The 24,761-nt window shown below is 45.4% G+C and overlaps 2 protein-coding genes across 2 annotated transcripts in view; one reads left to right on the forward strand and one right to left on the reverse strand.

Annotated features, from left to right (window-relative positions):
• The window catches only part of PIK3CD (phosphatidylinositol-4,5-bisphosphate 3-kinase catalytic subunit delta), a 24,623-nt gene extending 20,940 nt beyond the window's left edge, over nt 1-3,683 (forward strand). The window contains 8 exon segments of the mRNA XM_027882485.1: nt 2-194; nt 380-489; nt 1,085-1,163; nt 1,420-1,587; nt 1,976-2,099; nt 2,200-2,345; nt 2,577-2,709; nt 3,232-3,683. Of these exon segments, the coding sequence (XP_027738286.1) occupies nt 2-194; nt 380-489; nt 1,085-1,163; nt 1,420-1,587; nt 1,976-2,099; nt 2,200-2,345; nt 2,577-2,709; nt 3,232-3,369 (1,091 nt within the window). The 3' untranslated portion in view covers nt 3,370-3,683.
• A 4,958-nt stretch (nt 3,684-8,641) lies between these two features.
• CLSTN1 (calsyntenin 1) overlaps nt 8,642-24,761 on the reverse strand; it is a 34,468-nt gene continuing 18,348 nt past the window's right edge. The window contains exons 5-19 of the mRNA XM_027882451.1: nt 23,756-23,964; nt 22,679-22,828; nt 22,393-22,578; nt 21,015-21,263; nt 19,270-19,391; nt 18,131-18,293; nt 15,967-16,017; nt 14,171-14,328; nt 13,390-13,538; nt 12,729-12,955; nt 12,100-12,270; nt 11,391-11,536; nt 10,657-10,792; nt 9,865-10,049; nt 8,642-9,296 (exon numbers count right to left, since the gene is read on the reverse strand). Of these exons, the coding sequence (XP_027738252.1) occupies nt 9,102-9,296; nt 9,865-10,049; nt 10,657-10,792; nt 11,391-11,536; nt 12,100-12,270; nt 12,729-12,955; nt 13,390-13,538; nt 14,171-14,328; nt 15,967-16,017; nt 18,131-18,293; nt 19,270-19,391; nt 21,015-21,263; nt 22,393-22,578; nt 22,679-22,828; nt 23,756-23,964 (2,497 nt within the window). The 3' untranslated portion in view covers nt 8,642-9,101. The remainder of the gene's footprint in view (nt 9,297-9,864; nt 10,050-10,656; nt 10,793-11,390; nt 11,537-12,099; nt 12,271-12,728; nt 12,956-13,389; nt 13,539-14,170; nt 14,329-15,966; nt 16,018-18,130; nt 18,294-19,269; nt 19,392-21,014; nt 21,264-22,392; nt 22,579-22,678; nt 22,829-23,755; nt 23,965-24,761) is intronic.

Raw genomic sequence — 24,761 nt, forward strand, 5'->3', positions numbered from 1 at the left:
TTTTTTTTTTTTCAGGGAGAAGCACTCAACAAGATGAAAGCTCTGAATGACTTTGTCAAAGTGAGTTCTCAGAAGGCCACCAAGCCCCAAACCAAGGAGATGATGCACGTGTGCATGAAGCAGGAAACGTACCGGGAAGCACTTTCTCACCTCCAGTCCCCCCTGAACCCCAACATTATCCTCGCCGAAGTTTGGTAAGGAAGAGAACTGCACCTCTTCATTTGTGCTTTGTGTAGCCAGGTTTCAGGTTATCCCAAGGTTCTTTCCTCATGGAAGTCCCCACCCCACCAGTGTCTGCAGGAGCTGTTGAGCTGGCAGCTCAGATGGCTGCTTTTTTAATAGGTGGAAACTCTGATGGCAATGTCTTTATTTCCTCCAGTGTGGATCAGTGCACCTTCATGGACTCCAAAATGAAACCTTTGTGGATTGTGTTTAACAATGAAGAGACAGGTGGAGGTGGAGTGGGCATTATTTTTAAAAATGGAGATGGTAAGTCCTTATTATAGCTCTGAAAACATATCCTTTGATCTCAAGTGTTTACTGTGGTGAGGGGGCATAAATGTGGACAATCGTGGAAATGAGAACCTTCAATGTTTTGAGGTTTTTGGCAGTAATCTGGAGAGATAACAAGCTCCCCTCTATCTTTCACCTGCAGCCCTCTTTCCTGTAGGTTTTAGTGCAGCGGTAGCTGGATCCCCCTGAGCAATAAACCCACACCTGGTGAGAGGTGTGAAGGAGCTCCAGCAGTCCGAGCTCTGCAGGGCTGGGGTGGCTGCTGCTCCCTGCTGTGTCCAGGCAGAGATTCCTGCAGGGCCACAGTGACTGCCATGGGAAAAGCTTGGGCAAAGTGAAGTACTCTGTACCTCCCCTAGTAAAATCATGGCAGCTGAGGTGTCTGGTGGGGTGGTTTCACGCTGTTCCTGCACCAGCAAACACTGCTCTGTGCTGATGTTCTTTCTGAGCTGGACCAGCAAGCGACAGACGTGGCAAAGGCCCCTCCAGCAGCTCTGGGCCACTTACAGGAGCACTGGAGGGGGACACTGGGAGGTGCTGATGCCCCTTTTTCCCTTGTAATGCTGCACAGATCTGCGTCAGGACATGCTGACCCTGCAGATGATCCAGCTGATGGACATCCTGTGGAAGCAGGAGGGCCTGGACCTGAGGTGAGTAGTGTGCACACAGTTGTCCTACTGCAGTGATAAATCATGGCTGGTGGGGCTGTTCTTCTCTGCAAGCTCATTTTGCCCCCAGCAGGTCTGTCTGGTGTTGTGTGAGCAGCTGGGCAGGTCCTGCTGTACTGGGCAACAGAACTGCAGAGGAGAGATGGAGGAGACCTGGCAGCCAAGGGAAAGCTTTAAAAGTCAACACCACCCAGTTCTGGGCAGGATTTCAGTGGAAGGGTTTCTTTCATCTCTGCAGGATGACCCCTTATGGCTGCCTCTCCACAGGAGACAAGACTGGGCTGATTGAGGTGGTCATGCACTCGGACACCATCGCCAACATCCAGCTGAACAAGAGCAACATGGTGGCCACGGCAGCTTTCAACAAGGACGCGCTGCTGAACTGGCTCAAGTCCAAGAACCCCGGGTGAGTGGGCTCCCCTTTCCTCATCTCCCCTCAGTTATGCACCTTTCCAAGCTGTCCCACAGTGTCTGTGGCTGCTTCCCTGCCCTCTTTGTCTTTGGGATCCATGGAGATCGAGAAATGAGTTAATTTAGTTGACACTGAATAATTTTCGCTGAGATTGTGGCCACAACCTTGTTCAGACCCCTTTAATTACAGGCAGTTATTGCAGCTCATTTCTGTCCAGCAGGGGTGGGAGTCCTGCCTCGGGAGAACACTGTGGGAATCCAGATGTGATTCCCTTCCTTTCTGTGATTTGCAGAGGGGAAACTCTGAAAGCAGCTTTCCAGTGGTGAAGTACTGGAGTCCGAAATGATGAAATGATTTCTCTCTCTCTTATTGCCCTCTGCAGGGATGCCTTGGACCAAGCCATCGAGGAGTTCACCCTGTCCTGTGCCGGGTACTGCGTGGCCACCTACGTGCTGGGGATCGGGGACCGGCACAGCGACAACATCATGATCCGGGAGACAGGGCAGGTACAGGCACTGCTGGGGGCTGGGACAGGGGACAGAGACATCCCAGATCAGCTAAAATAGATGCTGTTCTAAAAACATTTTTTTTCTTCTTTATTTTCAGCTGTTCCATATTGACTTTGGTCACTTTTTGGGGAACTTCAAGACTAAATTTGGTATAAATAGAGAGCGAGTTCCTTTCATCTTAACCTACGACTTTGTGCACGTCATCCAGCAAGGAAAAACTAACAACAATGAGAAGTTTGAAAGGTGAGTGGTGGGAGTGAAAAACTGACTTCAGCTTTTTACTCTCTGCATTATTAGGATTTATTTCCAGCAATATGTAGCCTGTAAACGTGAAAGTAAATAAATTATCTACCTGTTGGAGAAGGTGACAGAGCTTGGTATCAATGGAGACAGCAGGGTTCAGACTAATGTGCAGCTTTGCTTTATAAACTGGCAGAGTTTGGGGTGTTCACTGCTGTGCCCTCCCTCTTTCAGGTTCAGGGGTTACTGTGAGAGAGCCTACATGATCCTGCGGCGCCACGGGCTCCTCTTCCTGCACCTCTTTGCACTGATGAAAGCTGCTGGTCTGCCAGAGCTCAGCTGCTCCAAAGACATCCAGTACCTAAAGGTGAGAGAGGCAGAGCCCAGGCATGGGGAAAACTCAACACCTGATCCTGTGGCTCAGGGAGGAGGAGGAGTCAGTGGGAAGGGTGTTTGGAGGCAGAAAGGTGCAGGACATCAGAAATGCCAGGTACAGATGCCCAGGAAACCACTTCAGGTTCTTCATCCTGAGGGCAGCAGGTACCTTGTAGACCCAGTTTGCAGGGAAGGAGACAAAGGCCTGTGGTTGTGAATCATTTCCTGGTCCCAGTTTGCCTCTGAAGTGATAACCACCCATCCCTGGCCAGCTGCAAGACAGCACCTTGGTACCACCCTGCACCAGCAGAAGAGTGGAATGGAAGGATTTATCAGGGAAAAACCTCCTGCAACCACAGTCACCATTAAAAGACATTAATGGCTGTTCCTTTCCTACTCTGTGCTCCTTCCAGTGGGGTAATACCTTAATGAGTAAACATCTCACCAGTTGAGCTGCTAATTGCTGGGCTGTGCTTTCAGCCAGGCCGCACTGATTTGTTCCTCTCACCTCCAGGACTCCCTGGCTCTTGGGAAAACCGATGAGGAGGCACTGAAGCACTTCAGGCTCAAGTTTAATGAAGCCCTGCGAGAGAGCTGGAAAACCAAAGTGAACTGGCTGGCACACAACGTATCCAAAGACAACAGGCAGTAGAGCAGCAGCACCTGCACAGCCAGGGACTGACCACCTGCACTGGGCCCAGCACGTCAGACAGGCTGGGAAGGATAGACTGGTGGAAGGTACAGTGTTTAAAGAGTCCCCACCTGCATTCCCAGAGATCAGACAGTGCTCCTCGACTGAAAAACTGTTGGCCTGTCCTCAGCCACCCCCCCGTGGCTGCTGCAGAGCTTTGGGGGACAAGGGAGAGACATGAGGCAATAAAATGACTGCGTACAGTGGAAGGTAGGTAGAGGTGCTGTGCCCTTAAGAACTCATTAAGCTTCAAATACATCTTCTAATGGAAGAGTTGAGGCAGTTGTAACATCCTTCCTGTGTGCTAATGTCTGTATTTATATTTTCTTGAGAATTTAGCTGAACAGAGACTTCCTCCCCCACCCCCATCCCTGTAACCCATCTTGCAGGTCACCACCGTTCCAGCTCAGAGGCATCACCTGCAGCACTGCCCAGTGTCAGTGTCCACCAAGGGGGTCAGTTTAAAGAGCACTGGAGCTGTCTTGGACAAATAATTTTATTCTGCATTGTGACAGGCAAAAGATACCCACACTGTCACCCTGCTTTCTGATTGCTCCAGAGGCCCAAGTGTTCTCAAACTGAGCTGGAACTCACCTGTTGCTGGACAAAACTGATGCCTCAACATCAGGTTCAGTGGCCACTGGACCAGGCAGTTTCTTGGCTTTCCTAAATCAGGCTTTAGTTGAGCCTCAAACAATTCCTGCATCTATTTTGGTGTTAAGCCTGAAAACGGGAATATTTTTCCAAACTGGCATGGAATACAACACTCAGCTCCAGAGGCAGCTGGCACAGATGGCACCGCTCTGTCCCCGAGCTGCTGGGCCAGGCTGCCCTCCTGGGCAGGGAGTGCCACAGGAGTGGGTTCAACACTGAAACACTTACAGCATCTCAACTCCCATCTTCTTACAAAGGTACTCCCTGTTCTTTTCCCCCCTCCCAGCCAGGGTACAGGCCCTGCCCTGCTCTGAGAGCTGCTGGCAAAGGCTGGGGGGCTGAGCTGTGCCGGTGCCTGAAGTGGGACAGGGTGTCCCTTCCAGCCTCCTCCCCTCCCCACGGCCTCCTCAGTCTCCTTCCCTCTCCCCACAAGGTGCTGGGATCAGTCCCACAGTTCTGTTTGTGTCATAGCTCTGGCTCCAGGTCACAGCCCCACCAGGAGCAGCTCTGGGTGCTGGTGGTGCCCAAGGACAGGGAGCAGGAGCCACTGCTGGGGACAGGAGAGTGGGCAGGACCTGCTTCCCATGACAGTTCCTTGTGTCCTTCCCTTCCACCTCCCCACCTTCTCCACACAGCAGGTTCCTGTGGAGGTACCACCATTCCTGCCTCTTCAGGAGCAGAGTCTGATTCTCCAGACACCCCCAAAGCTGAATCCTGTATTCATTTATTTGCCTTTAATTAGGTTCAACAATTTCCTTTTACGGCCTGTAAAGTGGTTTTTTTTTTAAACTCTTTTACTTTTCTCATGTAGATAAACACAGAGGCATTGCAGATCCTGGTTCTCAGGAAACAACAGGTACAGGTGTTGTCAAATGATGGACTAGACTCTCACAGATTTAGCTTTCAAATCTGCTTTAAAATTCCCACAGAAGCAGCAAGTTCAGGAGACTGAACTGGCCTGTTTAATAAATCCTCCCTTCAGTGATCTAAATTTGATTTGATTTTTGCTCCCAGCACATGGGTGCAACTCATTCCTGACTTTAAGCTCTGTTTGATACTTTAAAATCAGATACCCCAGTACTTTAAAATTTAAAAAAATGCTGCCTTAGAATGGCTGTTTAAGTCAAATCTGTCAGCTGGTGAAGAACAAAGTTAACACTGATTTATAAAACAGTAACTTCTTCTGTAAGTAGAAATAAATAGTAAGTAAAGCCAGGTTTGGTCAGTGAGGGGAATATGAAACAGCTGAAATAAACCCTTCTCTACCTTTATATCTGAACAGGCACTGGCAGTGTTACAGTTCCTAATCTAAAGTGTGGTTTAAAGTACTTACTGTTTCTTTTCATAGAAGATGTTGAGCTGTGGGGTCTGGTCTGGTTTGTAGCCATTCTCCCTCTCGAGCACCTGGTGGTAGAAGCAGCAGTTCTGGCATAGAAAGCACCTGATTTTAATTTTATAGAACCCTTTCCCAACACCTTACCAATGATCCTGGGTGTGACTGAAGCAGCACTCCAGCTCTGACAGTTGTTTTGGTACCAGAAGGAAACTCAGATCTCTTTGCAGACTGATCAGGCAGCGAGAACAAATCCTGTGCCTCTGCTCCATTTCAGAGAAGAAACACTGCTGTTCCTTTCCTTATTAAACTAATTTACAGAGCAAAAAGTGTGCCAAAAAAAAAAAAAAATAATCCCAGGCCCCAGGCAGGGTGAGATGCTCTGAACCCACCCCCTGGTCAGGTTTGTTGGTTCCTGGCAAAGGGAAGACACTACAGTCCTGTACCTGGACTAGCAATTGTCCTGCACTGCCACAGCCTGCTCTGAGGTACCTGCATTCCAGGCTCCCAACACCAACCCCAGGCCCTCATCCCAGAGTTTTCCAGCAGTGGCTCCTGTCCTGTCCTTCAGTGTGAGAAGTGCAATAAAACAGAGGTGTCTCAGTGTCAGCTGCAGGAACTGAGCAATTCCCGAGGGTTTCTCTGCCCAGCCCAGTTATTCCAGAGGTTCCTCAATCTGCAAACTTAACTTACCTACAAGAGCTAAAATTGCAGTGAGTCATCACAGGGACCTTCCTCCTTGGGCACTCCTGGAAGAGCATCTTTGTTGAAGCTCTGAGGGTCCAGCAAAGAGCCTTTGACTCCAAACCCAAAAAGCAGCAGCTCACCTGATGGTTCTCAGCCAGTGAATTGTACTGAAGATTCAAACTTCAATCACTTTCAAAAAATACTCCATTTCACCATAAACAAGTGGCTTCTCATTTTATAAATATGCTCAGAATGATAGACCTATTTCTATTTATTTAGAGGTGTTTCTGTCATTTTTTTTTTTTAAAAATTCACCCTGTACAAACTGATTGTGCTTATTCTGTTGCCTTGGAAAAAAAAAGAAGTATTTTTTTAAGCCAAACTGTGGTTCTGCGAGAAGAGAATGTTTACATGTTTAACTTTTCAGTTGCTTTAGGTACATGTTTTGTAAGTAAAAAAAATAAAAAATATTGATCAATTGTCCACAGATCTTTCTGTGCTTGAGATCAACAAAAACAAAGACTCCTCCTCCTCCCCCATAAGAGGCAAATTAACACTCAGTTTTATGTAACTTTTGATTTCTACTTTGTTCCACTCGGGAAGAAATAAATGCAAACGACCTTTAGAACCAGAAATTTATTGTAGCTTATAGACTTTCCAAACTGACCTGTTACCAATATACACATCTGAAAAGTTATAACCCACAGTGGCTACAAACTGTGTCACAACCCCTCAGGATTACCACTTAGCCATGATCAGTTTTGGTCTAAAATACAGCAGCTACAGCAACAGTATATGGAAGGATAAGTCTTCTACACATTAACACAGGACAACTGTCAGACATAAGTTAAAAGTTTCCCAGTTTACTTAAAACTAGCAGTTAATTACCACGTAAGTAGTCAAAACCATTTTTCCCCTTTTAGAAATCTAAAATTTTACATTAAAAAAAACAAAAAAACCAAAAAACAACCAAAAAAAAACCCCCCAACCCCAAACCCCAAAACAACCCCAAAGGAACGGTAAGCTCTGGTGTGGGTTCCCCTCCCTACTTCCAGGTCCATCTCCCGTTGTAAAGGCACTCCACAGTCAAGGTTCCCCCGGATCAAACCCACCACAGGTCCTGTCACACCGTGAGGTGAGGACAGGTCTGCTCTGAAAAGCAAACTGTACAAACACCTGGATAAACCCTTCTCTTTTCTCTCTTTCTGTTCATCAGGACCCTTTGTGCCCCACCCTTGGGCTCCTCTGGCAGCTTCCCCAGTGCCCCTGTCCCTGCTGCGAGTGACACGGGTGGGCTCTGCACCCACGGGGGCTTGGCTTACCGTGCTGAGGAGGGAATGCAGTCCCAGGCTCCTGTGACAAGCAAAACAAGTTACTCTTTAATCCACCTCCGTAGAAATCAAGCAGAAATTCATTATTCCAGACTCTGCATTAAGACCAAATAAAGTTCACCAAGCCCTGCCTGACAGAAAAACCAGCGCTCCCCAGGCCGGGGCAGCAGCACCTTTCGTACCTTCCAGCTTTTGTCCTTTGCAGGCCCCAAGTCAGAACCGGGATTGGGAACAATCCCAATCAGCTCCACTTGGAGTAACAGCAACATGATTCCCAAGGTTTTCTGGTTGGGTGATTTATGCTACAGTTTTTCACCAGCAGGAAAACACAATTACTAAGTGTAAACAAAGGTTTAAAACACCGACAGTCCGAGTTACTGTACAAGGGGCTGCAGGGGAGGAGCAGGAGTGCTCAGTGGGATCAGCTACACCCCAAACCCTCCCACTGCCAAATCAGAAAGAAATGAACAACCAAAAAAAAAAAACCCCAAGATATCTATTTATGAAGACTGGGAGCCAAGGTGCACAGGTAACCCAGGGCTCAGGCTTTCCAGCTTCGTCACAATCCACCACTTACCAACACCCACCCTGTCAGTACGAACAGCCCAGCACTGCACTAACAGGCAGCCTCCCTGTCATTACCAGGAGCTGTGGCAACAACCCCACAGCCCCCACGGATCCTGCCCACCATCCATGTAGTGTTTTTGTTTTTTTCCCCCCAATAACTCGAAAGCCCTTACGCTTAGTTGGAGAGGGAAAAATAAAAATAAAAATAAAAATAAAAATGAAACCCAAACAACTGTATTGCACAGGGGCAGCTGAACCTCTGCAGAGGCTCCTCAAGCCTTTACAATTTCTCCCAAGTTTATGATCCCTCTGCAAAATAAAGGGGGTTAAAGAAAAGGAAGGAATTGGAGGAGAGCGGGGCATGAGCGCACATCGAGTCAAGGCCAAGGACAGAGTTACTGAACATCTACACTAAGAACTGTGCCCGTGCTCCTGCTGCAGTAGGATGAGACTTGTAATAGTTCATGCTGCATGATTTTTCACTTTAGCGTGTTTGAAACCCCAATTCCCTGTTTTTCACTACCACAAATGACGTAATTACATAATTCCAAGATATTTACAAAATATTAAAAAGTCTTGTTAATCTTCTACATATTAACCTCATTCTGCCACTTTACACATGCACTAATTTGGGGGGAGAGGGGGAGAAAATTAAAAGAAATCAACAGGCTGAAATGAGCAGCTTTACCCTTTGTCAGCAAGCAACCTTTGCATCTTTTCAGAAAGAGGAAAAAAAAAAAAGGAACAAAGCCAAGTTTTGTTTCACTGAGCAAAAAAAGACAGTTCAGAAATTCATGTGCAATGGCTACAGAGCTGTAGAGTCACTTAGCTGAGATGACATGAAGAAGAAAAAAAAGAAAAAGTGCAAGGTGGTTCCTCACAGAGTGTAAAAAAAAAAAAATAATCCAGTCACTGAGGGATGGCTGAAGGAAGAGATGCTAAACTACAACCCTAAACATCAGGGGCTGACAGAACACAAACACGGCAGGTGGGTGGGGGTCAATCTACTGGCCAGAATGGATTTGTGTTGTTTGGAACACCATGAATCCTCGGTACCAATGGAGTGTGTGAGAGTGGAGTCTTCTGGAGCGGGAGCAGAAAGACAAAGGGAACAGCGGGAATCAATAGCTGAGGGTGGAGTCATCCCATTCCAGCTGTTGCTGTCTGTTAACATTCTGTTGGTCCTCCTCCTGCTCTCCCTCCTCCTCCTCACTGCTTTCAGACTCTGCACTGGTGATGTCATCTTCTTCTCCATCTTCGCTTTCTTCTTCCTCCTCCTCCTCCTCCTCTTCACTGCTGTGTTGGTCCTCATAAGTCTGTTAAAACAGAAGTAAACTGTCATTACCCCACTGGCCAAAATTCTTCTTATTCTGATTCTTTATTCACTGTATTGGCAAAGGGCTGTTGCAGATTCCTTGCTGGTTTTAAAAGCTCAGCAGGAATTCGGCAACCAGGGAAGACAAAGGCAGGAGCACTGTGAGCCACTGCTGTCAACCCTGGCCCTCCACACACACTGATGCTCAGGGGTGATCCAGTCTTGCAGATTCTGCTGGAGAAGGATCTTTAGTAGGATACTTTAAGAAGGATTATAAACACAGGTGTTTTGGTGATAAATTCCTGACAGTTTGGACCAAAACAGGCTGGTTAAGGCAGCACATGCTGGACACTGGCCTGCAAATTTCCATCCTGCATCATGAAGCTCCTGCAGGATCCCAAACATAACTGCTCTTGGCATTTGGCACATTCATCCGAAATTCCCAGTCTCTGCTCTGTGCTCAGGGGTTGGTTCTGCTCTGCTCTTCTGTCCATGGACAATCCCACCCCTTCCAGCTGGAAAAGGGCATTTTTGGTTCAGTGCTGAGCCCCAGCCCCACAGGGTTTTACCTCCATGGGGTTCACAGTGATGGTCAAAGCAGAGTCATCCCAATCCATCTCATTTTCCTTCCCGGTGTCCTGGTCACGCATCGTTCTCTGATGTGCAGCTCGGATTCTGAACACTCCCAGGATGATCATGAACACCAGGAAACTCACACAGACAACAATCACCACGGTGGCTGTGCTGGGAACAACTGCAGGAAGAGACAAGGGGTTCCTTACATGGCAGTGGCAGCTCTTCCACAGTGCCAACAAGCAGCTCCCTTCCCATCACCTGCACTGCACAAACCCTCACGTACCTACAGAGGCACCTGGGCTAACCTTGGTCCCTTAAATAGAATTACATCACTCTGAAGGACTGAAAACACATGGAAAACAGATTCCACTGCTCAGACTCCTCTCTAAATTGCCTATTTTTCTTCCTCTCACATCCTACACTCTTGCCAAATTAATGTAATTAAAACAGAAAGGGCAGATCCCATGAGTCATCAAGGGAATATCATCGCAGTTCTTTCTTCGTGCCATTCAGAAATACTGTCCCAGTTCCTCACAGCCCTTTATCAAGGGCCTTTATCAAGTGCCTCCCGTTTTCCAACACACACACCAACAGAAAGCTCTTCTGCTGGCAGGAAAGGAACCCTGGATCTCCAGGAATCCACTCCTCCCTGCCTGGGCAGGGGCAGAACAGGCCCAAGGAGCTGCCTGGATTCTCAGCCCAATACACTGCTTTAAACTCTGGGGAAAACCCAGAGTTTATTTTAACACCAGAATACAACCAGCTCAACGTGAGAGAATCCTGACCTGAAAAGGGATGAGGGTTGGCCAAGTTGTGGCCAGAGAGATCCACAAAGGAGTGATGCACGGGGTGGACGAACTGGGGCTGGGCGGCGATGTGGTTGGCGTGTTCCACTGGGCTGGCCGTGTGGATCACGTTCACCTGGGAACAGGGACACAGGGTTAAACTCCACACACCAACAGTTTAGTTCTGAACAGACACAAGTCAAAGAGAAGGAAATTAAAACAAAACAAAAAAATCTATTTGCCAGGGCAGGCATCCAATCCTCCCTCCACACAGCAATGGTTCCTCTCAGGGGACAGCCATCCCATATTTTCCATTTCTTGTCACAAAACCCTTCGGTTTCACAGCTCTCAAATCTGTTTTAGTCAGGCAAGCTGGTGTAGAGACACCAGTATTTCAGAATAGAAGAGATAAAGCCAGTTTATTACCAAACTTGGTAACCAGACACTTTAACTCTGAAATAACAGTGTATACAAAGATATCTAACTCATTAATTACCTTTCCTTCATTCCCACCTCTTATCCTCCTGTATATTTTCAGCTAATAACAGTAAAGAGAGAAATTCCTTATTACAGTCAAAGTGATAAGAAGCTTATATATAAAATACAACCCAAAATGCTCACATACGTATTTACAGGACAAAAATCTAAACTGGTAACTGATCAGTTACGTATCAGCTGAGGCAACAACCTCCATCCTCTAAAGCCCCTCAGAGTGCCCAGCTCAGCTCACAAACCTCCACTTTGAACTCGTTGCTGACGTAGCGCCCGTTGAGCTCCGAACAGACCAACTTGAACTTTCTGTCGAACAGAGACACCGTGTGCCAGTTCCTGTAGCGGATCAAGTGCAAAACTTCTTCATAATTAGCCATAGTATCAACCCCTGGGGAGGAAAAACACACAGGGAAAACAGTTACTTTGCAGAAGATTCCGATACAGCATCATACACTGGACAGGTATCACGGCCTTTCTTTGGGAAAAGTTTTTCTGGCTGATGGATTTTCAGCTGGGAGGAAAAAAAAAGTACCACCACTGAAATCCTGTGGATGGATTTTGTGATAACATCTTAGACCCAGGAAGTCTTTGAAGGGATTTGGGGAGCCTTTCTTTAGAATGTTTTAATGTATTCTGAATATAAACCACAAAGGGATGATGCTCCCAGGCACTGGATTATCTGTGCAGGGAACAAGCCTTTTCTGGGGCAAAGTGTAACTCCACAGCCCAGAGATAACGTGCAATTTGGGACAGGAGAGAAGGACACAAAGAAGATGTTCTAGAATGATGTGTTTTCTAGAATCACAGCTTTCCACCAAAAAGTTGCGCCTGAAATTCTAAAACTTGAAATTCTAAAAGAAAATGAAGTATCTGGAGTCGGGTGTTAGAAACCCCCTTCCAGAACACTGTTCCCTTTCTGGGGCCCCCAGAGCCTGCCCCCAAGCCCCCCACCTGTGATGATCATGCCCAGGTTGGAGCTGCTCATCTCAATTCCCTTCTGCTGCAACCGTGTCATGTCAATCTCCAGGCTCTCCTGCTCCTGGTTCAGCTCCTCCCCCAGCACTGTCACCTCACACGTGTCCAGGTTGTGCATGATCTCCTCGGATACCAAAGACTCTTGCACTGAAAAGCAGAGGAAAAGTCAAATCCATAAGCAGCAGAAACACAGGGGAAGGAGACAGGAGCCCAGGAGCTACAGAAGCGTCACATGCAAACTCTTCTCCCAGAGCAAATATAAAAGTCTGGGCCAGAGGAGAGCAAGTATTTGTGAAATAATGATTAAAAAAATAAAGCACAAAACTCAAACAAGGGATATTTATATGAGGATAATGGCCTGGGCTTACTATCATTTCTAGTAAGTTTTTGTTAGCCCAGAGCAGATCTACACTTTAGAAATAAACTAGATTCTGTATTAAAGAGATATAATATAAAATACTGTATATATATATATAATAAATATATTATAAAGACAATATATTACAAATAGAATGTAATAAAATATTATAAATAGAATTGTATTAATAGAGAAAAGAATCCTGCAAGGGGCTCAGTGAGTGAGGTGAGGGTGGGCAGGGTGTCACCTGTAGGATCCTCATCTCCATCCCCCTCCGGCTCCACCTCACGGGTGATGGTGCTGATGATGCGAAGCTCAGGGAAGAGGGAAACGCCCTCCGAGCTCTCGAACTCGGAGGCAGAGCGGGCAAAGTGGTTGATGCCACTCAGGCTGATTTTGGGTTCCTCTGGCTGCAGGACCATGACGTAGCCCTCCACAGAGGGGATGGAGACACAGGCCTCTTCGTTGAAACACCTGCAAGACACAAGCAGTGGAGGTCACCTGGGAGGAAGGGACAATTCCACACAGTAACTGCTTTATCAATCTTTGAAAAGCTGTCTCACACAAATTCAGCAGCTGCCTGGGAAAGCAGGAACTCCCCACCAAGGGAGCAATCTGACAATTAATTTTTACTTACAGTTACCATTTGGCCCCGTTTCTACGCTCTGACTCACAGCCACAGCTAACACCTCTAATGAGGGCAGTGACTGGCAATGCATTCCTGCCTCACTCCTTTACTCCACTGTCAGGAGGAAAACAGTGCTGGTGTAGAAAACATCTGCTGGATTCACCCGTGAGATGGTCACACACACCAAGGCTCCTTTGTTTACCCCAACTGAGACACCAGGACACCATTCCAGGCCCCCCCAGCACTGCCAGGGATGGGTTATTCCAGCAGCAGGACATACTTGACCACGCTGGTGATTTTCAGCCTCCGAATGCCGGGAGTCGGGAACTGGCGGGAATTCAGGTAGGAGATGTGCTGCATGGCCTTGTCAACCCTCTCGATGTCATCCCCTTCTATGGTCAGGGTTGACTGGCTGGGGTTCATGTGGATCTGAAACAACAGGAGGAAACCATAAGAGAACACCCACCATGGTCTGGCAAATCCAGCTGGAGCTCAGCACTGCTCACTCAGCCTGGTAAATGCAGGATAATTGCATCCATATGCAAAGCAAAAAGGTCATTATTTAGTGGCCCTGTGGCACACAATTTAACCTCCCTATTCACTGTCTCATTCCAGTGGAATATATTTAGTGTTTCATTCCTTAAGAAAAATTCCAGGCACTTAACATAGTTCTGGGTTCTGATAATATGGGAGAGAGGCAGCTGATTAAAGGAGAAATTTAGTTCTGTTCACACAATCCTGCTGCTAAAAAAGTCAGGCAAGTTAAGTCTCATTTTATGAGCTGCTTGTTAAGAATCTCAGACACCCTGGTTAAACAGGGGCCTACAAACATGGAATGCCTCTTCCAGACTTCAAGAATGAAAGTTACTGTGTCCTCTTTAACTCCACTAAGACCATACTAGTACAAGAAAGATTTTCCAGGTTTTTAGGCAATTTTAAGGCAAAATGCCACAAGGGATTAGCTTCTTTTATTTGGGACACCCCTACTCACTCTGCCAGAAGAATCTGTACCTCATCAGGAGTGAAGCAACAGACACTTTTTGCTCATCTGCAAACTTTACCTTCACACCTTTGCCAACACCATCAGCCATCTGCAAATCCAGCCCCTCCTTGCAGGTGTAGAGACAGTCGATGACCTTCTTGTTTTCCAGTTTCCCGGAGCGGATCATCAAACCTGCCAGGTTGCCTCGGAAAAACTGCGCCATGCGGAGCTCTCCACCTTGGGGGAGGGAGGGAGAAAAAAACCTTCACTTGGCTTTTGGATCCTTTTCCTTTTGTCAAACAACAAATCAAGGCCTCCTGGGCACGCAGGGCGGGACTCGCATGCGGGTTAGTTCGGATCCACTCGGAGGGTCAACCCTCGTGGTCCTGGTCAAGCAGGAAGAGAGGAATCAACACTCCCCATGCACGTGGCCCTCGGACAGGGGGGGCCACCTGGAACCATCAGTTCCACCACAAATACCCCAAAGAACCACCCCCCCCCACACACAGTGAGAGGTGGTGCTGGGAATGGAAGGCAGAGCCAGGGGGATGAAAACCATGGAATGACAATTCCCAAGCTGAGGAAATGACACCTCCTGCCACATCGGGGATCCACCCTCCAGGTGGGAGTTACCCACACCCAAACCCAGCCCTGCAGGCTCTCCTGACACTCAGAAGGGTAAGAAAGGGACTTCCCAAAGTCATCCATTCAGCTCATTCTGAGAAAGGTGTCCAAGAGTTACCTCCCCCTCCCCTCTAAAGGTGCCCCTTCTCTGAGCATTTTCAACTCAGGTAACTCACTTTTAGGTATCTGGGTTAACTCTGAGGAATTGCAACCTCATAAACCTTATTCCTCAGGTTTCCTTGAAGATGACATCACAGTGATCACCTAAGTCCAACTTGCTAATTAACAGAACACCACCTGGAAATCTGTATTTCAAGGCCATCACTCACGAAGCAACTTGATTTTTAGAGATGTCTAAGCTTGTTTTAAAGATTCCAAGGGAGGAAAGATCCCTGGTGTAACTCAAAATAATATTCAGTGGTGAATTGTCCAGTTACAAATGATACACTTTGCAGTTTAGAGTTGTACAGCTCCAGCTTCGTACCCTTGGATGCTGCTACCTCATTGCCAAATTGAGAAATTCCAGGAATTCTTTACAAAAAGAATTCACACCTTGAACTCACTTTCAGAAATACACACTAACTTTAGGGTCTCAATTCAAGACAAAACTGAACTACAACTAAAAATTGCTAAGAAAATCCAACCCTGTTAAGACAACTTGAAATGTCTGGCAATCAGAATTTTATATAAATATAATTTTATATAAAATCCTGGTCAATGAGTATCCCCTGTAAATTACAGGTCTGCCTTTATAAGCAGCCTGATCTAAATATGAAATCAGTCTTACTGTGAGTGGGGAGCAGATTCTCCTGACTCCCAGAGGTCCTTCCCAACATACTGAATAATTCTGCAATAAACACACAATACCTGCACACAAACACCTGTATTTACACAGGGTGAGGGGCATTTCTGTTTTGACAAAACGGGGTGAGAGAAATGATAGCTGGTATTTCACACCAGCAACTTGTTTACACCACAACGGCTGCAGATTTGTCCATGGATGTGCATTTGGATGCAACCAAAAAAAAAAATAACAAACCAAAAAAAAACCAACCCCAAAATCAAGCAAAATGTCAGCTGATGAAGCTCTGCAAATAGAAGCACAACAAGCCTAGGAGAGGATTATGTGAAGGTCAATGGCCCCGATGCGATGCTGCATTTCATGCTGTGTGTGAGATGAAGCAATGTCTTGGTTTAAAAAAAAAAAAAAAAAAGAAATAAAACAGTGGGGGAAAAAAAAACTCCAGCAACCTGCAGAGGTCTCGGGCACAGTTTCATTGTCATTCTCATTTCCTGTATATTCTGTAGAAAAGCAAGACAAAGAAATGGGACAAGAGGGAAAGGAGCAGGTAGTTACAGTCTGGTAAACTCTTCTCACAGAAAATACAAAGCAGCCCTTCCCCCAAAGGTCTGCTCATGTTCCACCCAGCTCCCTCAAGGGTTAGGAGATCTTTGGGAACACGACGAGCTGCAGTGCAGGGAAGAAGGATCATCATAAGAAGTCATGGCAAGACAACCCAGAGAGCCCCACACCCCACCTGCAGTAAAACCAGCAAAAAGTGGGTTAAGCAAGAGAGCAAATCTCCCACAACCCACTGCTAGTAACGAGATTGTAAATCAACTGGCTCCATTTCAGGGGAAATTAAGGTGAAATCCAGCCTAATACAGCAAATCACCAAAAAGGTATTAAAAGCTGATCAAAAGAAGCCATTCCCAACACAGATTTTATCGTGGCAATAATAGTATCCCACGTATTAAGCAGCCAATTTATCAGATGGAAACAAAATTGAAGCCAGCTTTTAAATTTTTGAAAGAAATGTTAAAAGAACTTCTTCAAAAGCATAAAATCTCTCTCTCTTGGAGGGGAGCTGTATATATAACATATATATTTATACATATAACTTAGAACAGCCTGATTTATTTTAAAATCTTGATGAGATAAAACCAATGATCATTAATTTCACTCCTTTGGCAAACTTTATTCACCACGTGTTCTAATCCCCCTCAAAATCAGGCTTTTTGGTGCAATTTTTAAAAGGCAGTTCAGGGTTTTATACTCCTATTTCAATCTGCTTTCATTACAAAGCAATCTCATGGCAGAAGAAATTAAAGAATCAGATCATGGTGCACAGGAGTTTGTAAATTAAATGGACATGTTCTTGTCAGGATGCAGAACATACATGGAAGGCATTACACAATCCATACATTTAGCTGGAACTGAGTTTTCCAAGCTCCAGTTTCTTTAAAATCAGTCACTAAAACTTCCCTTTGAGTTAGAAAAGATTGGCTGGAAAGTCACAAACAGAGGGAGATGAATTATGGAGAAAATCATTAAGTGATGGAAGGAAGAGACAACAGAATGAATTTAGCCCTGAAATGGCATTAATACTGAATGATAGTGAACTTGTCACAAAATAACAGATTTGATGGAGAGGACAGATAATTTAACCTTCATTCACACTTCAAAGCTTTAAAGCTCACAGAGAAGAGAGACATTATATGACAGAAACTGTTAATTTGATTAAAAAAACGTCTCAAAGCCGTCCATTTGTCACTCATTCCCAGGCTGCATCTGTGCATTACTGCAGACAGCAACTGCAGGCTTGTAATGGGAACTAAATAAAACAGGAATGATTTCACACAGTTTTATCTCCCACCAAAGGGAGCAGCTTTCTACCAGCCAGGGTCTAATTTAATCAGCAAACACTGCAGTTCAGCAGTGAGGCAAGAGCTCTGTTCCCAAGATCTCTGCAATCAGCACCCATGTGCAGATGCATCCTCCTCCTTTTTTCCTCCAGCTCTGAAGGGGAGGTTTTAAAGTATTAAAGCACATGAATCAGCACTTCACAGCCTGCAGAATATTGTATTTGAAGCCACAATTCGGGAACAATAAAGGAGATGTCTATTTTTGTAAGCAGAAATGGTGAACCATCCAAGGGCAGCAGCACTGTGCTGTCTGCTGGTCACAGCTGCAATAATGAGAACACTTTTCCCCCAATATGCTTTTCAACTTACTTGAAATTAAGTGTTCTGCTTGGTAATCTGAAGTGTGTGAAGTATTCTTGCAACTATTATTAAAAACAGCAAAAAATTACAACTACAACAATAATAATAATAATAAAAATTAAAAGCTCTCTGTATTCCCAAACACCACAAAACCACTCTGATGGAATACAGCTCGGTGAGCAGCTTTGTGTGTCACAAGCACCCCGTGGCCAACGAGAAAACAAACACTCATGGAAAAAATGACTAAAAGAGGAACTATGTGATGATACCAGCCAGGAGCAAAAACAACCTGCAGAAGGCAAAGCAAGTTATCTTCCAGGCACTAAAGAGACCTGCCACGTAATTCTAGATAACCATAGAGATATCATTAAAGGAGTTAATTAAAGCATTAAATATTGTAAATAGTTACCTTGCCAGCAGGCTCCAACCACCAGCTGTGTTTCTATCTTGGAGGGGTGCAGGGGGTAATCCTCAGTCACTGGGAAGGGATCGTAGGAAACACCATCCACATAAAGGGTCACTGCAGGGAATTCAACGTTGACAACGTAGTGGTGCCACTCCTTGTCACACACCTGAGCAAAGAGAGTTTTCAACGTTAATAATTACAGTTGAATCACTGATCTGATGCACACTTTGCATAAGCACACACACAGATAAATGACATCTACGAGCCTGCACAGACACAGCTGCTGTTGCACACACATGGCACTCATCTGAAAGGCAAACTGACTGCCAAACATTAATAAAAAGTTTCTTTTCTTCTGTTGCCAACACAGGAAGCTGCTGCATTTCCCTTCCTTTAATTTTTATACTGAATAACAGCGTATTTCAATCCAAAAATACATATCTACATGCAAGCACATCCTGAAACGCTGTTATAAGACAACGTTACTTGACAGAGGACAGGTATTTTCTGAGAAGGAACATTAAAAAAAACATGACCATTCTGAATAGGAAAAGTCCTTCCATGTCAGAATTATTTACAGTGAAAGAGGTGATTGGGTTTTGGAAAGTAGAAATTTTCCTACAAGGATACATATGTGTATTTTATCATTAAAACAACACACACTGCCCTGCACAAAAAACTAGGATATAATTAGGTATGTTAGAAAGGTAAGAGGCAAAACAGACCTGCAGTAGTAATCTAGAGCAACTAAAAGGACTTGATAAATTTGCAGATATCCAGGGTTATTTTATCACTCAGATCCAGAAAAAGGTCACATATCCACAAGTACTTTAATGCTGTAAACAAACTGGAATACTTCCCGTTTTCTCATGCACTCTCCCTTACAGTGCACTCAGTGAAGAGAACTGACATCACAGCTAGAAGAATGACACTGGGATTTTTATTTTACACCCAAAATTAAGAGGTCCAGCTGAACCTGACAGCTGATCACAAACAAAGCAAGTATCGTTGGGTTCTACGAAAAAGGATGTCAGAATTCAGTCAGAGCTGCAAAAAGCATTTATTAATAATGACACCCCCAGGGAGCTTCCTTCCTGGTGGTTCTCACTCCAGCATCCTACCAGCTGTCCTTCCAGACGTACCTGATTCAGCTTCCAGTGGAACTCAGCAGGTTTGTAGGTTTTTCCCTCGGAAGGGTCCTGGCGGAAGAGGAAAACGAGCCGGCAGTTGTGGACGTAGAGGGTGTAGTGGTGCCGGTTCATATCTGCACGAGAGTTTGGGCAACAGCATTATTCCCTGGGAACCTCCCAAGAACTCCGCCAGATCCACCTGTTCTGCAATTCCCACACTTAAATCTCCGTGGAACTGAGAGGAACAAGCCAATCAAGTCAGGCAGGCACGGTAAGAGGAGTTTGAAACATTTGCTGGAGAACCCACGAGTAACAAACACATCTCTCCAAATCCAGCCTAAAACAGGGCACTGGAGAGAAGAGCCAGAGATAAACCTATCAGCAGGAGAACAAAAAGAGAAAGAGCTCTATCTGCACACAGAAGAGCTTTTTTTGTTACAAAGGAGCAGCTCCCCCAGCCTCTGATTAGTCCTGGTTTGGAGCAGGTCCGTGTGATGGCAGGGGGACACACTTTTCCTAAGAGAGAACTGCAGGCCCAGCTCTGAAGGATTTGCCATTTGAAACAAGTACAGGGGTGAAATGCTGGAGAAACAGCTGAAAATAAGGGAAAGGAATATTTTAGCTACATCACCCATTCCACAGCACGGATGAGTCAAGAAAGGGACCAAACTCACGTCAATCTTTCAGTCTGACAGCCCTGTTCCAGTGCAATCTACTCCAAACTGCCTCCCTCCAGCCAACCTGCATTCAGTCCTTCAATATTTCCTAATATACCATTAGAATGAAGGCAAATATTACCAGAAATTACCTGCCACAAGAATTCCATGGTTAGGTCAAACCAAGGAATAAAAGAGGAAAAGTTGTTTTGAAGGTCTGCTGCCCATGCACTTTAAACCAGGAAAATCTATTTAAATTTGCCTTTTTTTCTCTCTAGTTCACTTCGTTTCATAAAGAAGGTTTGAGGTTTGATGAAGAGGAATAGGTGAAGGTAGGAAAAAAGAGTATTTGTGCTTGTTTCTGATGACTGGCACTTTTCTCCTGTTCAAAGAAATGCTTTTGGGGTATTATAAATCTTTCTTATTTTCAAATAAAATTTCAAATATATTCAGTGTAGTTTCCTTTGAAAGACTCAGCAGCAATTAAATAAAGTCTCTAATACACTGGCCAAATGCACTGCTCCAGCTTAACAAAGGCAGGGATTCTTTTGCCCCCATTAGACAGCAATTATGGAAACAGGGTTATCACATTTCCTTCTTATTAATAGCATTTTCAAATTCATTGTGTCTGTAGCATTCACAGAGAGGGAAATTATGCACTGAGTGAAGAAAAATTTCATCACTGGAGAGAAAGAAATTATATCCTCCTAGAAAAAAAAAAAAGATATAGCAGCAAATGCTGCCACTAGACCTGATATATGTGTCTCAGTGTTTTCAGGCAGCATCAAGAACAGAGCTATCTTTGGAGATGCAAACTCGAGCCTGCATTGCCAGAATAAGTCATCCACCACAGCAAAAGCAGTGCACAAAGTAAACTGAAATAGAATTAGGAAAAACAAGCCTGCCCAATCTGAAGCTGGAGAATCTAAGGCCAAACCTATACACAAGCACAATAAAGAGTGACTTTTAAAATCCACTTCATTTCACTTCAAATAAAAAAAAGAAAGGTAGAGGAAAACCTGAGGGTTGTCACATGTGCTGCCAGAGAACACCAAAACCCGACCAACCAAAAGGCTGTTTATGACTGAAATCCCCACAAACCTGTCTTGTCTGAGTTGCACAGGATTGTCTCCTTCTCCTTGGTTCCAGGCCCGTGCCTCATCCACACTGAGATCATGAAGGGCTCTTTCATGTTGATGGTGACAACCCCATCGGGGACCTTCACGGCCTGGGTGCCGTTGAACTCGAACACCTGGTCGCTGTCGTGCCCGTTGTCCGTGGGGAGCCCCATGGTCCAGTTGGCAGCGCTGCTTGGAGGGGGAAGCAGCTCAGCTGTGCCAGAAGCAGCACCTACAACAAACAGGGAATCAGAGAGAAACTTTAAAAAAAAAAGATCACTGCTGGTTTCAAACCAAGCGGCTTTTCCGGGCGTTAAATTTTCAGCACTGTGAGGGTTCTGTGCTGCCACCACACATCAAGTAATTCTTCTTTTAAAGAATGTGGCACTAATTACAGACATCTGATATCATGATGACTTCCAAAATTTAGCTTCTGGGTAAGCAACTAAGCTCATTGAAATTGTTTTGCTTACTGTCTCTCCAGCTGGAGAACCTTATTGTGCCCCCTTGTCTCAGGAACCAGTTCATTAATGGTACTTGTCCCCCAGACCCGTGACTGTGATGATGCCTTTCTCTCAACACTGCACCAGTCGTAAGTCTAACACTGACCCAGTTGGAGGGAGTGCATAAGCATCCCCTCCCAGCTCGCTGTCTATTCACAGCAGAGTCAGAAGCAGGTTCTTGGCTCGCTCTCCTTTCCCCACTTCTTAACGTCACACTGACCTCAATCAGGGCACAGCTCAGGAACTGCCTGGGTCTCTGGGGTTACACACTGGGCACACTTTCAGCTGAAGTTCAAGACATAAATCAGTGATAATTTGTCCTGTAATCTCAGTTCTTGCATAGTGGCTACCAAAGATTCATGAGCTTTCCATAAAGCCTTCAACTGCTGCATAAGTGGGTGCCAAGGGCCCCCTGGGGCAAGCACAGCATGAATTCATCTGAAGCAAGGGAACTGGGTTTTTTTCCAAACCACTCTTTTTTTGGTGTTCTCATCTAGTTTTCCCACCACGTATTTCTTAAGATTGCATCCATCACGCTCAGAGAAAGAGAGGCTTTAATGGCTATACCCTTCACCCAGATAACATCCTTTCAGCTCTTGGACATGACTCTCATGTGAGGGAAATTATTTGTGTACATAAGGCAGTGGAGAGGCAGAAGAAAGAGATTCTTCACCACACTTGAGAATCATTTTAAAAGTCCCCTTCAGGCAATTTCACTGCCTGCTAGGAAACAAGTTGGAGGAAACTCCATGCAAAGTGAAGGCCAGATCTACTCACTGGTTCATGGTCTAACATAAAATTCAAAGAAAAACCAGTGAGCAAGAGAGAGCACTTTGACTTTAACAAAGGCATTCTTACCACAGAGCCTGTGGATGGATTTCTCTGAGTAGGTGTCTCTGTCACAGCCTTTACCAATGTGGTTGGTTTCCAGTTCCACTGTGGCCTCAACTGAGGTTATTGGCTCATCACAGGTCTCCAAATGCATCCCAGGGAACAGGGCCAAGGAACCAGTGCCAGGCTCATACTCGATTCTTTTGCTCCAACCTGTGTATTCACCCAAAGAAACAACATTAAAGGTGCCTCACGTTGAACTGAGGGTACCAGCAAGTGCTGAAAACAGAGATATAAAGCGGAGCAAACCAACCTTGCCAGCCAGGCTTGCACGTAGGCTTAATGCTAATTTTAACCAGCACATCCTCAGCCGCTCTCTTCTTCCCACAGTCATAGGCTGTCACTGTCAGCTTGTACTGGTGTTCCTTACCATAGCTCAGCTTCTCTGTGTTTTTTATATAACCTGGCACACACAAAAAAAGCAATGATCAGGCATCAATCAACAGCATTTCTCGGGGTCACTGCTGCATTAAAGGCATTCAGGTACCAGCTTTGTACTTTATACAGATGCCCAAGACTTCAACAGACAGACCTGGGAGGGAATTGCCCTTCACTGTTTGACTTTTCAGTGCCTGACATCAGGCCCAGATCCTTACAAATTGCATTAATCCAGAGATGAGCACACAGACACAAAACAGCAGGTATATACATCTCAGGCTCTTAATAGCACATTATCTCCAAATGGAACTGCTCCTGCATGGCAACTGATACATAACCTGTTTGGATTATGCCAGCATCCTCTATCTCTTTTTAAATTTGCAAACCCATTGACAATGTGGATCTCCCCAAAAAACTCAAACTAAAAGCCCACTGGAAACTGTTCACTTTGCTTAACCAGCTTGCTTGAACCACTAAAATGACCTATTGAAGGGCCCCCAGATCACTGGAGGCCAGGAAATGACCTAAACAAACGACTACTCTTCAAAAGCAACAGCCGTGAAACTCCAGGCACACATGAGCACCTCAAATGGGTAAAGCACACACGTGGAACCCCACTTTTCAAAGCTAAGTAGCACAAGTTATCCTAAAACAGAATGGACAAGACAGACCTACTAAGAGATGGTTTAAAACTTCAGCTACTGTATTTTCTTCGGTTCGAAAAGCATTTTACAAGAAACAGAGATGCAACACCCCATCTGCTCCTGCCATCAGTAACAGCACATGGTATTGGCACTGAAAGACACCTCACTTTTCATTATTAACTCAGACTGAACACCTCTGCCTAACTGTGCTGGAGGGAGGGGTTGAACAGGCCTGCTGTACTCCTGTGCTGACCCCTCGCAATCCTGCTCTCTGGGTGACAGATGACAGCAATTCCCGCTGCACTTACCATCCTTGTCGATGGCAAAGGGTACATCTGGGGTGACAATCTCGTAGCTGCAGATCTGGCTGAACTGTGGGGAACAGTCTGCATCCACGGCCTCCACCTTGAGGATGTTGTCGTACCTCTTGCCCTCAATCACCGTGGCCTTGTAGGACTTCTCCTTGAACACCGGGGCGTACTCATTGACATCATTCACCTGGATATGGACTGTGGCTCTGCAACAACACACACTCACAGGTCAGCCTGCAGCTCCTGCCCCTGCCAGGCTGTGATACAACAGCTCCACGTGGGCCCAATCCTTCGGAATTCCAGCCCTCAGGAAGAAATGACTAATAAAGCCAACAGGCTCAGAACTGCCCTAGCTAGGAAGGCAGTGGGTGTTTTCCCAGCGTGCTGCTACATAAATCAGTGCAATTCTACGTGACTGTTTACTACTGTTATTTATTTGCAAATAACATTTCAAGCCCTTGTACTGCAACCCTAAAATTGGCACCATTTTACAGAACTGCAATGAAACAGAGCAGTGACAAAATAGGTTTTTTTTTCTTTTGTTACAACAGTATAATCCTGGTTCTTCCCTGCTGTCAGAGTATTTGATGTGAACACCCAAATTTTACTTTATGTGAACAGGAGTGACAGTTAAGAGTGGTCTTAGACTGAGAGCTCAGTCAAGTGCATTTGATTGGCTTTCTTTGGCTAATAAAGTACTCAGCTGTGTAAGTCAGGGCAAACAGGCTTATTTGTTAGATGGAGAAATGAGAAATCAGACAATTTAAATGGAAGAATCACAGAAGTGGCAGATACACTTTAACACATCACACAGCCTGCTAGATAATCCAAAACAGATTGGATCTTGAATTCCATCCTTTCATGCCTGTCACCGATTGCTGGTTTACACAGAAAAGGAAAAATAAAGCAGTTGCTGTCACTGACCCAGGAGAAAAGATGAATGATGGAATGTAACTAATAAAGAATTCAATAATTACAGTCCTCCCATAAAAGCAGAAGTTTC

The sequence above is a fragment of the Empidonax traillii genome, unplaced genomic scaffold (genome assembly GCF_003031625.1).
Source record: "Empidonax traillii isolate 1590-97213 ecotype Southwest subspecies unplaced genomic scaffold, ASM303162v1 scaffold106:size2091409, whole genome shotgun sequence".
NCBI classification, from domain to species: domain Eukaryota; kingdom Metazoa; phylum Chordata; class Aves; order Passeriformes; family Tyrannidae; genus Empidonax; species Empidonax traillii.